At 33.2% G+C, this 13,961-nt stretch overlaps 1 protein-coding gene across 3 annotated transcripts in view; it reads right to left on the bottom strand.

Annotated features, from left to right (window-relative positions):
• The window catches only part of LOC150103728 (rab GTPase-activating protein 1-like), a 473,281-nt gene that overhangs the window by 248,659 nt on the left and 210,661 nt on the right, over positions 1–13,961 (bottom strand). For all 3 annotated transcript variants that reach the window (XM_090397129.1, XM_090397130.1, XM_090397131.1), the window contains 2 exons: positions 8,654–8,819; positions 8,303–8,547 (listed from right to left, as the gene is read on the bottom strand). In XM_090397129.1, coding sequence (XP_090253255.1) covers positions 8,303–8,547; positions 8,654–8,819 — 411 coding nt within the window. The remainder of the gene's footprint in view (positions 1–8,302; positions 8,548–8,653; positions 8,820–13,961) is intronic.

Here is a 13,961-nt window from a genome sequence, read left to right as displayed (position 1 = left end):
AATACCATAATTACTGTGCTAAATTAAATTAATATTAAATGTTATATTGTTGTTTTATCATAAGTGCAACACATAAAGGTAATCTTTTATTTCAGTTTAGTCTTTGTTATTCATTTGTTTGTCCATTTTAATACTCTCTTTACATTGCACAGCACCATATTCCCGCCCCCCACCTCCCGTTGGCGACTTTTCGAACAAACATTTTTTTTTTTTTTTTTCACAGAATCCTTCCTATGTCTTGATCAGTCTCCCTGCCAAATTTGGTGGCATCCCAGTTTTTTAGATCGAGCTTAATAAGGCTAATAGGGGAAGTTTAATTATGGCCACCTTGTATAATTTACTTAGTAACCACATGAAAGTGACTATTTTTGGTGCAGAGAATTTTAACAATAAAGTAATACACCTTGTTGCAAACCTGTACATGGATAATATATGAATTCAGCATTAATTTAACCTTGGTTTTTTCTTGGGTTTGGCTCCCATTGATAAGATCTCAATAAAGATCAAAAATGGAGCTGATGCAATTGACGTAAAATTAACCTCTACATACAAGTAGCCTAGTCATGAAGATACTTCATGTGCAAACTGTGTTTGCTTACACTTGGGTGAAGGATTAAACAAGAATATAATTTCATTGCAAGTATAATTTACAAAAATGATATTAGGATGATGGAATATAGATTACAAGGAGAGGCCGAGAGCATATGGATCATAAACACTGCTAGATAGGAGAAAGAGAGGGATATGATAGAAGTCTATAAACTTCTGAAATGGTGTTATAGGATATCAGCTGATGAAATATTTTGTTATATAGAATTTGGACAGAGGACATTTATGAAAGTTAATGCCAGCAAAGGTTGGTCGATTGGCAGAGCCTCTGCTACTAATGACTCGCAAAAACTTAAGCAAGTTTGAGTGCAGTTAGTAGTTGGAAGGGTTCAATCGTTCGATTGAACCCTTCATCAAGGGAGAGTGTGCCAACACTCTCCCTCGATGAGTCTTTGGACTCCCTGGAGGTGTCACATAATAATAATAATAATGTTTGTGTGTAGTTAATAAAGAGATGAGAGGAGTTTTCTTTTACAGAGCAGTGAGTGAGTGGAACAGTTTGCCTGTTGAAGTGGTGGGTATATCTAGTGTGAATGAGTTTAAGAGAAATATGAGAGTTGGTGTTGGTGATGTATGGCCTCTCTCAATGAATCCTTGACATTTCTGATAGTAATAATAATATTATTAAAATGCTCTGGATGATAAATAGCTGTAGCAAGATTTCTCCTGCAAGGTTACAAAGTAAATTATACTTAACATGTTTTTTTTTTTTATCCTTTACCTAAATGTGATTATGTGAAGTAACTTCATGATTATGTGACTTGTAAAGGGAGGCAACTTTTCATCAAATGACAAGAAGACATCTGCCATTCAAGGTAGTGCAAAAAAACTGATTTGGGTAGTGACTCTTCCTATAAAGCTTGGAATATACACATCTGAAAGGGAGCATGCATTACATTATGGCATGCTCCCTTTCAGATTTAAATATTACTCTTTAGAAGTAATGTTTAAATTACTTCTAAATGGAGGCAAGATCTAATGTTTAAATTACTCCATGTGCTCAAGCTTGAGTAAAGGGTAAACAAAACAATATAATTTACTTTGCAATCAAGTGAAAAGCTATGCTAAAAGACTCTCTCTCATCCAGTGTTTTAATAATATGATGATACACCATTTTTCCTACTTATATAAAATAGGGCTTCTACCATTGATTTAGCTCTCAGTATCATGCACACCCACTGATGAGAACTCAAATAAAAATTGATCTGGGTAATGATCCCAACCCATAATGTATGGATATACATATCTGAAAGGAAATAAGCTGTGCATTATTTGATGAGAAGTCCACTTCCTTCATTTACAAGTAACCTAGCTGTGAAGTTATTTCATTTTCTCACACTTACATAAAGGATAAAAACAAATGTATAATTTCTTGTTAAGTATAATTTGCTTTGTAACCAAGCAAAAACCTTGCTACAAGATAACATATTTCACCATGTGAAATATGTAATAATACCATTCCAATGCAAATGCTGTGCAATCTAGCTTATGGTAAAAATAAATGTGTCTGTGCACAGTAGCACACTCAGTATTTAATCTTATGGGGGGGGGGGGGAATTTGAGTAGACGATTTGCAAATACACACTATGCATCGCATATGACCTATGACTGAGCATCTGCAATGATTGCTAATTCATAAGTAGTATAGAAATAGAAAACAAGACACAACATAAATTTAAAAAAAAAATAAATTTTAATTAGGAAAAGATTTTTGAAAATTTTTCTAGTGTTTTTTTCCTTTCTCTTTGGGGGAGGGGGAAGGGCCCCCTCTGGGTGCACCACTGTGCCTGTGTTCAATAAATGAACAATTTCACAGTATGGATTTAGTATATACAGTTTGCTAGACTGAATTTTTGAACATCCCACTGTTTGCTATATCAAGAAAAAAAAAAGAAACAGCATTACTACTACTAGTATTTTAGCAAACCTTATCAATGTGGAAACAGAATTCACTATAATGTTTATCACAATGCAGGCCAAATATATTGCTTTATGAAGCAGAACTAATCTATTCTATTTAAGTGATTACAGAGAATTGGAGGTAAAAAGTTGAAGCAAGTGGCAGGAAAATTATTTATTTAGAAAATGAACACAATCTTCATGGATTGATGCAGTTATGAATACTAGAAGGAAAATATAACAACTGCCCAAACTGGATACCTGACAAACAACAGAATTGATTTTCTTTAAAAAAAAAAATGACTCATAAGAAATTAGTAATAATGAAATCATAATTAGTTTCATTATTACTAATGAAACTAATACTATAAATTTAATGGTATCAGGAAATGATGCTGTTTTCTATCCCAGACACAACATTATAGCTGACTTTGCCAGATATTGTTAAATTTCAGTTTCCACATATTATATAAACAATAATAAAACCCTTCAGAAAGTAATTTATACAGCTTAGAGTAATACAGATTAACAGTTTATATATATATATATATACACCTTTCCATGAATAATAATATTCGTAGAAAGTTATATATTCTTTTCACAATAAAGTAAACTAACATTGTAGGATAGCTTTATCATGTTTCAAAAAAAAGCATTCTGTAGAGCAGTGTTTCTCAAACTTCAGATATCTGCACACCCGTTCTTAAAATTTCATTATTACTAAGTACCCCCCCTTATCAAAATAATAATAATAACAACAATAATAATTAAAAAAAATATTTCATTGTAAATGTCTATTTTATTTGGATTTAGCTGTACATGTAAACAAAAACATATGATTTATTTTTAATAGAACAAAATTTATAAAGATACTATAAATTTTTACTTAATTTAAATAATTTTTCATCAATGAAAGGGATACAATATCAATGTTTTCTTGTTGCTTACAGCTACTTGTATCTGCTATATTGCTCTCTTTTGTGCATTTTATAAATCTAGTCATTAACCAATAATCCATACTTAAGAATTTGAAAGCTAAAAAAATTAACGTATTTACTTGAACATAACTTGCATTTCTTTTCCCAAAATAAAAGCAAAAAAAATTATGGTGCAAGATATATTGCAGGAATTTTCAGAAACTAAAGTTTTCAGAAAAAACTGAAAATGGGTATGACTTACCAAGAAGCTTCTATTTACCATCACTACATTCGGCCTCAAGAGCAGTTTCCTTGTGTGCATCATCAAAGTCATCTAGCCAAATAGCATCATCTTCTTTCCCATTATTTCAAGCAAAAATGACCAGTAATTTACAAGACTTGATATGTAATGACCAAATTGTATTCTTATTGGTTAAAAAAAAAAAAAAAAAAAAAAAAATGATGGTACAACATGACAAAATTTCATGCCAGCTGGGGCGTCGCCCAGTTAAACAAGGCCCCGTTGTTTTTGCCAGGGAATCAGCGCGAACAGCGAAAAGTCAGCTACTGGAACAAATCTGAAATCAAACCCCAACTCAACATCACCAGAGTTAAAGATTGGTACTATCAATGTAAGAAGCCTGAATGGCAAAGAAATGGAGCTAGCTGAGGAATTAGATAAGTACCAGATCGACATAATAGGGGTGACTGAAACAAAAAAGACCAAAACTGGTGAGATCTTTCTAAGCAATAAATACAAAATGTTATATTCAGGTAATGACAATCAAGGAAAAGAAGGAGTAGCCATAGTATTCAACACAAAGTACGAGGCTAATCTTCTTGAATGGCAGGCAGTCTCAAGTAGAGTAATGTGGGCAAATATGGGAATGGGGAACTGGACAATGAGACTTATTTGTGCCTATGGTCCCACAGAAGGTTCTACTAAGGTAGAAGCGGAAGTATTTTTTGATGCGTTAGAAAAAGCAACTGACACAATGAAAAATGAAAAGTTGGTCCTTGTTGGGGATCTAAATAGCAGAGTAGGAAATGATTGTCAGATATACAAAAATATTTTGGGAAAATTTGGAGAAAAGAGCAAGGCTAATAATAATGGCAAATATCTGTTGGATTTCTGCTCAGGACATGGAGTAGTTATTACTAACACCATGTTCCAACATAAAAATGTGCACAAATTCACATGGAGAGAAGAGGCTAGGAATAAGAAAAGTCTCATTGACTATGTTATTGTTGATAGTGATGTTTTCTCCCTGGTGCAGGACACCAGAGTGTACAGAGGATTTGAAATTGGAAGTGATCACTATTTAGTATTGAGCAGGATAAAATTGAATTTCATATTGAAAAGAATAACATGTAAGAAAGTTTTAAAGCGAATAAAAGTTGAGCAGCTCTCAGATGTGAACTGTAGACTAAAATACACAAAGATTATTGAAGAAAAAATGAAAGAGTTTGAGAACAGGAACCAAACCTTGGAGATTCAGTGGCAAGCCTTCAAGAAAACACTGATTGATTCAGCCAGAGAGGCATGTGGTGAGGTTGTCTGCAAGGATAGAAAATTCAGAACTCCCTGGTGGACACAGGAAGTTAAAGAGGCAGTGAAGGAAAAGAAGAAAGCATATCAAAAGTTCCTGTCAAATAAGTCAGCTTGTGCTCTTAGAGAATATAGAGACAAATGCAAGAATGCTAAACACTGTGTAAAACTAGCTAAACAAAAGTCATGGGAGGACTTGGCAAGAATATAAAAAATAAATATCAAGAAGGTGGCAAAATATTCTGGAGGTTGTTGAAGAAGCTTAGGAATGGAGGAAAGTGTGCTGTAAAAAGAGTTAGAGATGATACAGGTGACATCAAAACTGGAATAAAAGATATCCTTGAAGTATGGAGTAATTACTTTGAAAAACTGCTAAATGAAGCAAGCAGTGATGACAGCACAGTGGTAAAAAACACTGACCAGGCATGCAGGCAGGAATACATATCCATACTTGAAGTAGAAAAAGCCATCAAAGGCTTGAAATGTGGAAAGGCAGCTGGAGTAGATGATATTTGACCAGAAATGCTGAAGTATGGTGGTATAAGAGTCTTACAGTGGCTGCACTGCATAGTTCAGAAAGCCTGGACAGAGGGACGAATTCCCGATGATTGGAGCAGAGCTCTCATAGTACCCATATATAAAAAGGGAAATAAAACTGAATGTGAGAATTACAGAGGTATTTCCCTACTAAGTGTTCCTGGAAAAATCTATGCAAGTATACTTGAGAAACGGTTGAGAAGAATTGTGGAAGAAAAGCTTGCTGAAGAACAAGCTGGATTCAGGCCAAACAGAGGCTGTCAGGATCAGATCTTCACTTTACGACAAATAGTCGAGAAAGCATGGGAATATAACAAAGATCTGTATTTAAGTTTTGTTGATTTGGAAAAGGCATATGATAAGGTGCCAAGAGAGAAGCTATTCAATACGCTGCAGTTATATGGTGTCAATGGGGCATTATATCAAGCAATACTTAGTCTTTATTTGAGTTGTAAGTCAGCAGTTAGAATTGAAGGAAGTACAGGAAGATGGTTTAATGTTAAATCTGGTGTGAGACAAGGATGTACATTATCCCCTCTGTTATTCATTATCTATATGGATCACATTATGAAGGAAAGTGGTATTAAACATGATATGAAAATTGGAGATGTTAATGTCAGCTCTTTTCTTTATCCAGATGATGTTATACTTCTAAATAAATCCGCTACAAGTCTGCAAGATTATCTGACTAAATTGAATAACTGTTGTAATAGATATGGTATGAAGGTCAGCAATAAAAAGACAAAGACAATGAAAATAGGCAGAATCATTGAAAATGTCAACTGTGTTGTGAATGGAGAACCTGTGGAACATGTAAAACATTTCAGCTACTTATGCACGATTTTTAGTGAAGATAGTAAATTAAATATGGAAATAGACAACAGAATCAGCAAAGCTGGTATGGTGGGAAGTCAATTGAATAAATTCATATGGAATAAGAGAGAAATTAGTCGGAACACTAAATTTGCTGTATACAAGACAGTGTTCAAACCAGTTTTAACTTATGGGTCTGAGAGCTGGGTCAGAAGTAAAACTCTTGACCAAAGACTAGAGACCGCCGATATGAGAGTCCTGAGAAAAATTAGAGGCATGAACAGATGGCATCAATGGCAATATCATATTAAAAATGAAGATATTAGGAAAGACCTTGACATTGTCTGCATCCAGGAATGCGTTAGCAGAGCTAATCTCAGGTGGTATGGTCATTTAAACAGAATGGGCGAGGAAAGATTAGCAAAACAAGTGTTCTCTGCCAGATTGGCAGGAAAACGACCCAGAGGAAGACCAAGATATAGGTGGATTGATATGGTACAAAGTGCCCTAGACGATAGAAATATAAGATCTGATAATGTTGGAGTCTTGACAAGTAACAGACTGATTTGGAGGAAAATTGTAGATAGGAAGTTAGTAATGATATAATTTTTTCATGTAGTACTATCATATCCTGTACACCCCTTGTGGGTACATGGCAGGAATTTGATGATGATATGTAATGAATAATCCTTCACAAATGATTAATGAGAAGTGAAATCAGAGCATGAAATAGACAGCAATGGAAGGCCAGTAGAAATACAGCAGCTATGAAGATGTGCATATGATTGGTGAGCTATTAACAAAAGATCGCACAACACGAAGACAAAAGCAAGCTGACAACTGAGTTGGCTCTCATTTCAACAACTGAATTGAAATGCTAATTCTTTTCAATAGAATTCCATAATATCTGAAACACATTCACTATATATTTCTTATATTGACTGAATTTTAACGGTATAGATGCAAACACAGATTGATAAGAAAATAACTATTTATTGACTTAATTGCTAATATTTTGCTGGTATTCTATCCAGCATCTTCAGAGCACACAAACAAAGTTTGTTACAGTAGTGAGACAACCGTGAAATACAATTACTCATACATACTAGTGGGACTAGTATGAATAATTGTAGCATGCAACACAAAGACTAAAGTCCTAATTAGGCGCCATCTAAGTTGGGGGGGGGAAAAAAAAACATGAGAGAGAAAGTAGGTATTAATTTGGTCTTAGGATGACTGTCTAACAAATCTTTGGTAGATTTATACAGCCATACTTGTTGAGGTTTGGAGTATGTTTTAAGGCAAGCAGTTTCCACACGGTCACATATTTCTTAGTTTTAACACATTCACAACAGGGTGGTGACAAACAAAATGATATGTTGTTTTGTATATGGTTTTGCTTGAGTCTATACAGCAGTTTCTGTGGGATGGGACATGTGATTCATTAGTTAGTACTGTTTTTATCCCAGTTGTCTCTAATTGCACTATTTGTTGAGAAATATATTACACAGCCTGTAAATGCCTCTGTATCTTATTCAGGGACATAATAAAAGTAATTATTTTTCATGCATGTGCAATATAGTAGCTGTTGCAGAGGGAGTGTTGTTTACAGCAGAAAGGGAGTTACTATCGCCCCAATGTTCACGTCAGGGCGATAGAAACTTGCAATGTCAGTAGGAGAAATCACACATAATAATTTAATTTTTTTCCCTCAATATATATAATTTATTAAGAAATATATACATATAAATTATTATTTTTTCTTACTAATAATTCCATGCATTAATGATGCACAGCTGAAAATTGCTACATACCCCCTGAAGACCTTTCACATACCCCCCCCCCCGGGTATGCGTACCACACTTTGAGAAACACTGCTGTAGAGGTATAAATGCCAGTAATAATTCTATTCAAAAAGCAGATTAACAGAATAATGGGAAAAAAAAACAACTTTTTTTTAAATAGATGAGACTCTTACTTTAGATATTAGTATTCGATAAGTTTCAACCATCTGCCTGTCATCAATACATCCAGTTAATAACTGCCAAACTTCACCTCTCAAAGCTTCTGGAATTCCTCGCCGTACAAGGGTTGACAACTGTTTTGGTCTTGTTCGTAAATTTAATCGCCATTTATATAAAACATCACCCCAACCTTCTAATTCAGTTTCAGTGCAGTCTTTACTTACTTCACCAGTTCCACTTAATAATGGTTCATCGTGATCTAAGCAGGATAACAACATTAGATAAGTATTATAGCATTAACTAAAATCATAAACTTATTTAAGTCATCATTGAAACTACAATAGATGACCAGAATTTTGAATTACCTGAATCAGTGTCTTGACCACCAGAAGTGGAAACTGACTGATCACTAGAATCCCTCTTTACAGAAGATGAATGTAAAGAGTGTGAAAGAGATTTCTTTTGATACTGAGTTTCACTGGTAAGGCTAACAACTTCAAATGTTTGATCTTTATTAATATCAACTTCAACCTGTCAAAGTAAAAAAAAAATATATATATATATGTTCAAAAATGAATTGCAACTGCAGAAATCTCTTAAGTATAAAAATACTAAGGAAGAATATGATACATGATCTACTATTTACTTCTAATTCAGCAATAATAACTAACAGAAATACTAAACTCATATATAAGCAATAATAATAATAATTATTATGATTTTAAAATAATGATCTACAAGATTATTAACCAGGATTAAGTTGGCATAGGTTTCAGAAAGAACCAGTGAGAAATAAAGCTTAATATACTTAATATACTTTAAGCAGTATAAAAGTAGAATATGTAAATATTGTTTAAATAAATAGAATATTCACTAAACACAGAGGTAAACAGATTAATAATTCAATATAAATATAAAATAACCTTCGGATTACATGAAATTATACAAGTTGATTCTATGTAAAAAAGTTAAAATCTTCATGCACCTGGTTTGCATCAAAGAAAATTTACAAATAAAATGGCATATATAATTTAGTCAGATTAGTGAACCTGATAAACAATAAATTCAGTTCTCAAATAAAGTGTTAGAACTCTATCAGAACATACCTAAGGTTAAGAAAGTACTCACATAGGCAGATCATCTACCCTTGATGAAAAATAATTATCATCATCCAGAAATTTAGTAACTTATAAGTTTCTATTATATGCATTTTTTTTTTTTTTGACTATAAACAAAATTTTGATCCACAAGCTATTCTTAAAGATCCCAGAGATTTATTACCATCTCGGGCACCTACATCTGAATCCCCTTCATTACTTCCGCTATCACAAGAGACCAAATCAAAGTCTTATTCCTTTTTTGTTTTTGTTGTTTGGAACATTTAAATGATTCTTTGTGCCATTATGCCAACCAGTAGCGCACTCAAGATTTAATCTTGTGGGGAAAGTTGAGTAGATGATTTGAAAATACACACTACACATTGCATACGAGATATGACTGAGCATCTGCAGTGATCGCCAATACATGATACCCGTGATCTTCTCTGGCCTGGCTCAAGCAAACGAATTAACGCCTCGAGCACTACTTCCTTCGTTGCGTTCACAGCGCCCAGGATTGCCGAGTTCTATACGGTATTCCCACCTTATGTGACCGTTAATTCATAAGTAGCATAGAAATAGAAGACATGACACAACATAAATTTTAATAAAAAAAAAAGAATTTTAATTAGGATAAAATTTTTGGAAATTTTTGGAGTGTTTTTCCTTTTTCTTTTTTTTTTTTTTTTTTTTTTGGGGGGGGGGAAGAGCCCTTGACCCACTCCCTGGGTGTGCAAGTGATGCCAACTCTTGAATATGCTTAATGAACTTCAATTCCTTGTGTGCCATCATCCACAAATTTCTAGCCTTATCAATTTCATGCAATGCAGACTCATTTTCATAATACACAGTACAGAATATCAGTGTATATCTTACACTTTACCAGTGTTATTACCCTTTTCCCATGATGCCAGTCTATTTAAATCGTCTTTCATCACTGTTATTAACAACTGCTCTTTTCAGTTTAGCATATCTACAACAAGTAAATGAATATTGAGTAAATAAAAGTTTGCACATGACATTGGTCTCATGTGGGCTGTGGCAAGATAAGTAAATTTTATATTTAAACGTGTCGATATTGTCTAAATTCTAGATTAACTATTAGCGTGAGATATTTGAAAGTGAAACATGGTACTGGGATATTTTTCTTAGACAATATTATCAGAAATTCATTATTTAGGTCAGCATATGGACACAACATGGCAGTAAAAGGCAAATCATTGTGCAGGTCTGCATGGAAGACAAAATAAATGGTGACGATTTCTCCAAAATAGTGCAGTGCCATAAATATAGTATGTATGTGATGAAAGATGTAGATCTTTGGATATTTATGTAGAAAAGCTGAATAAGAAAAAAGAACGAGTGTGGGTACATAGGAAGTGCAATATTCTGATGGACCATGAGGCTTGCTTAAATATGAGTTTAAATAGTTTAAATATGAGTAGGGAACATGGCATTGTAACTGACATGGCAATTGAAGATTGTGCAAATTCTGCTTACAGATTTATATATACTGTTGTTGGTGGTGAATGACTCTTTCTGCTTTTATGCACAAGAAATTATGTTAAATTATATTGCAATCTTATTTTAAAGCTAATTTCAAAATATCACAATTTCTATTCAGTAACATATCAAATGAACTTACAGTTGAAAATCAAAACAGATTATAATTATTATTGTTATCGTTATTTGTAGAGTGCTCATTTACAATAATAATATTTCTGTTCTTAATCATCGAAAAACACATTGTGAAATCATGTGAGATATGTCCTATATGGAAGTGATTTAAATTTTTTGTTTGTTTTCGAGTATTCCAATCTTAACTCCTCCCACCACCCTATTCACCATGACTGCTCACAGTAACTGAATTATAAATATCTACTTTTTTATAATTTCGTATATCCAACTTTTCATTGTTTATTTCACATTTCAGTATCTGAAATCTATAACCTCATTTTACCTGTCGAGAAATGAAATAATTATTCTCTTATCTTTATCTATACTATTTCATTGCAATTTGATTATTCCAACTACCACTTTCTTTTCTTTCTAGGTCACAGTATTCAGTTGTTTAGGGAATACTGATGCTAAAATTATAATTTTTAAAACTGTTATTGTCCATACTTAAAAGGTCTTATCTTTATGTCATAAAAGTGAGATATGAAGGTTAATTCGGGATGGGAGGAGTTATCCATCAAAGACAAAATTCAATTTTAATTCTACTGTGTAAAATTTAGAAATGAAATTTCACTTTTGATATTGCACATAGTGCTGCATAATATCTAAACTAGCAGAAAATATATACATAGCAATTTTGGGAAACCAAGAAAGTTGGCACAATGAATTGTAGATTATATTATAAAGGTTATACATTTCGTGATATGATTAAAGATTTTTGTATTGTTCTCTATAAAGCAAAATCATAAAGGTGAGGACCTGCATGCAATCTGTGAAGTATTTTTCGAACTTCTTCCTTTTCCCCTCTTTTATCTTGCGGTGTTGAGGGTTAGCCTAGTATTCATTTAACTGCAACTGTACACAAGGATAAGTGGTTAGCCCTATGCCTCCCAATGTATCCTATGTCTGTAGAAGCACTGAGTTCTCAAGGCCAGTTTGCCTGCTTGTGGGATGTAAAACCCAAGATAAACTGGTGAGAAAAACCCTGCAGTTCATGCCCAAGACTGGCTAACTTGGCTATATCTCAATAAGATCCTAAGCTCCTCAACGTCAGTGACAGGAATCAAACCTAGAACACTCTTTCCCCAGGCATATGGTTGCGAAGTGCATAGCCACTAGGCTAACCACGTGGACATATTCTTTGAAGTATGATTATTAATAAAAAAATAAACAAAACTTAATTGGAAACATATGGGTCTCATTTCTTTTTTTTTTTTTTAAATATTCAGATTTTCATTAATTTATAAAATAATTAAAAAAAAAAAATTATCTTGAATACATTGTTAACCAAGCAATCGGACATAATTAACACAAAAAATTGATAATGACATTGCTTTTTCCAAGGTGATACAATATCTAAATGAAGAAAGTATGTATGAAAGGGTTTCTTATTTTATTCTGGCATTGAAAACTATAATTATATATGATAAAAAAGGAAGTACTAAAAAAATAAAAATAAATAAATAAAATAAATACATAATTTGTAGATATGTAGTCTATCCAGAATACAGCAATAATCATATCTAATTTTTGAACACACACACACACACACACACACAACACACCGGGGGGGGGGGGGATTCTGGCATCTACGCCACCCAACTCCCCAAGTTCTGGACTGGTAGGCCAGTTCTCCTTGAATTCTGATGACTCTAATTTTGAACACTCGAAAGGGGGTTATACTACCTGCCCCATGTAGAACTGATGCAAATAAATAAATACAAAAAAAAAAAAAAAATAGAACTGCAATTATCAAAAGAAAAGAAGAACCAAAAATAAAAAAAACCTTCATCTTGACATTGAAAAATCAATAAAAGAATGGATAATAGATATACACCATTATTTTATAACTATACAGACAAACAATGTTTGCTTACATAGTTAAAAAGGCTGTAGAGGTGGAAACTAAAAGATTACAAAAAATACAACTTGTTGTTATAAATTTCTCTGATAGTGAACTACTTAAAAGGTATCAACTTTGTCTATATATTAATTGTTCATCAGTGCTTTCAATTAAAGATTACAGTAGCTTGAAAAACAACTCTTTGAAACTGTCAGTTCTCATTGGATACAAGTCACAGCCTCTGAATACTGTGGTAGTTCATATTTGAAAGGTATGCATTTTACATAATATCAGTGCAATATCTAGTTCTCAAAAGTGTCAAAGACAATATGTGCTTACATGGCTATGAAAGAATAATGGATATTTATATTACCCCATCTTCTAATTGTTTTGATTTTTTCTGTTTCAAATTTTTGTTGCTGTCCTTTATTTTCTATTATATTAATGCACTGATTGGGAGTTCACTTATGAAAAAATGTTCAAAACATGCTAGCACAGAATTCAGGGGGTATAGTCTCTGATAAGAACCAAAAATAATTGTTAGGTGAGTGAAACCTTTAATCAAGAGTACTAATCAACGGTGAATATACATGCAACTCCTGACAACAGCTTGTAATATTTGCTCTTTTCTTTTCTCTGCAATAATTATATTTATTATTATCTCAGACCTCCAGGAGTCATGGACTAATTGAAGGAGGCTATGTATCATCCAAACCAGCTGTCATATCTTCTTTTAAACTCATTCACACTAGATGCGCTCACCACTTCAACAGGCAAGCTGTTCCATTCATTCACTGCTCTGAAAGAGAAAAATTTAGCTTTGCCCCTTTCTTAGCTGCAAACAAATGGGGAACATTGGGGTATCTATTCATGCCCTATGTTCTTCCCCCCCACTCCATATAAAAAAAATTTCATCAGATGATATCCACTCATTCAGAAATTTATAGATCTCTATCATATCACCCCTCTTTCTCCTGTTAACCAAAGTCTATAGTCCACATACTCTGTCCTCATAATCTAAATTCTATAATTCTGATATAATCTTTGTAACTCTTC

Source organism: Typopeltis vanoorti, chromosome 8 (assembly GCF_054136105.1).
Source record: "Typopeltis vanoorti isolate ZY-2024b chromosome 8, IOZ_Tvanoo_1.0, whole genome shotgun sequence".
In the NCBI taxonomy this organism is placed as follows: Eukaryota; Metazoa; Arthropoda; class Arachnida; order Uropygi; family Thelyphonidae; genus Typopeltis; species Typopeltis vanoorti.
Note: the sequence above shows the minus strand (reverse complement) of the source record. Positions and strands in the feature narration are given on the sequence as shown.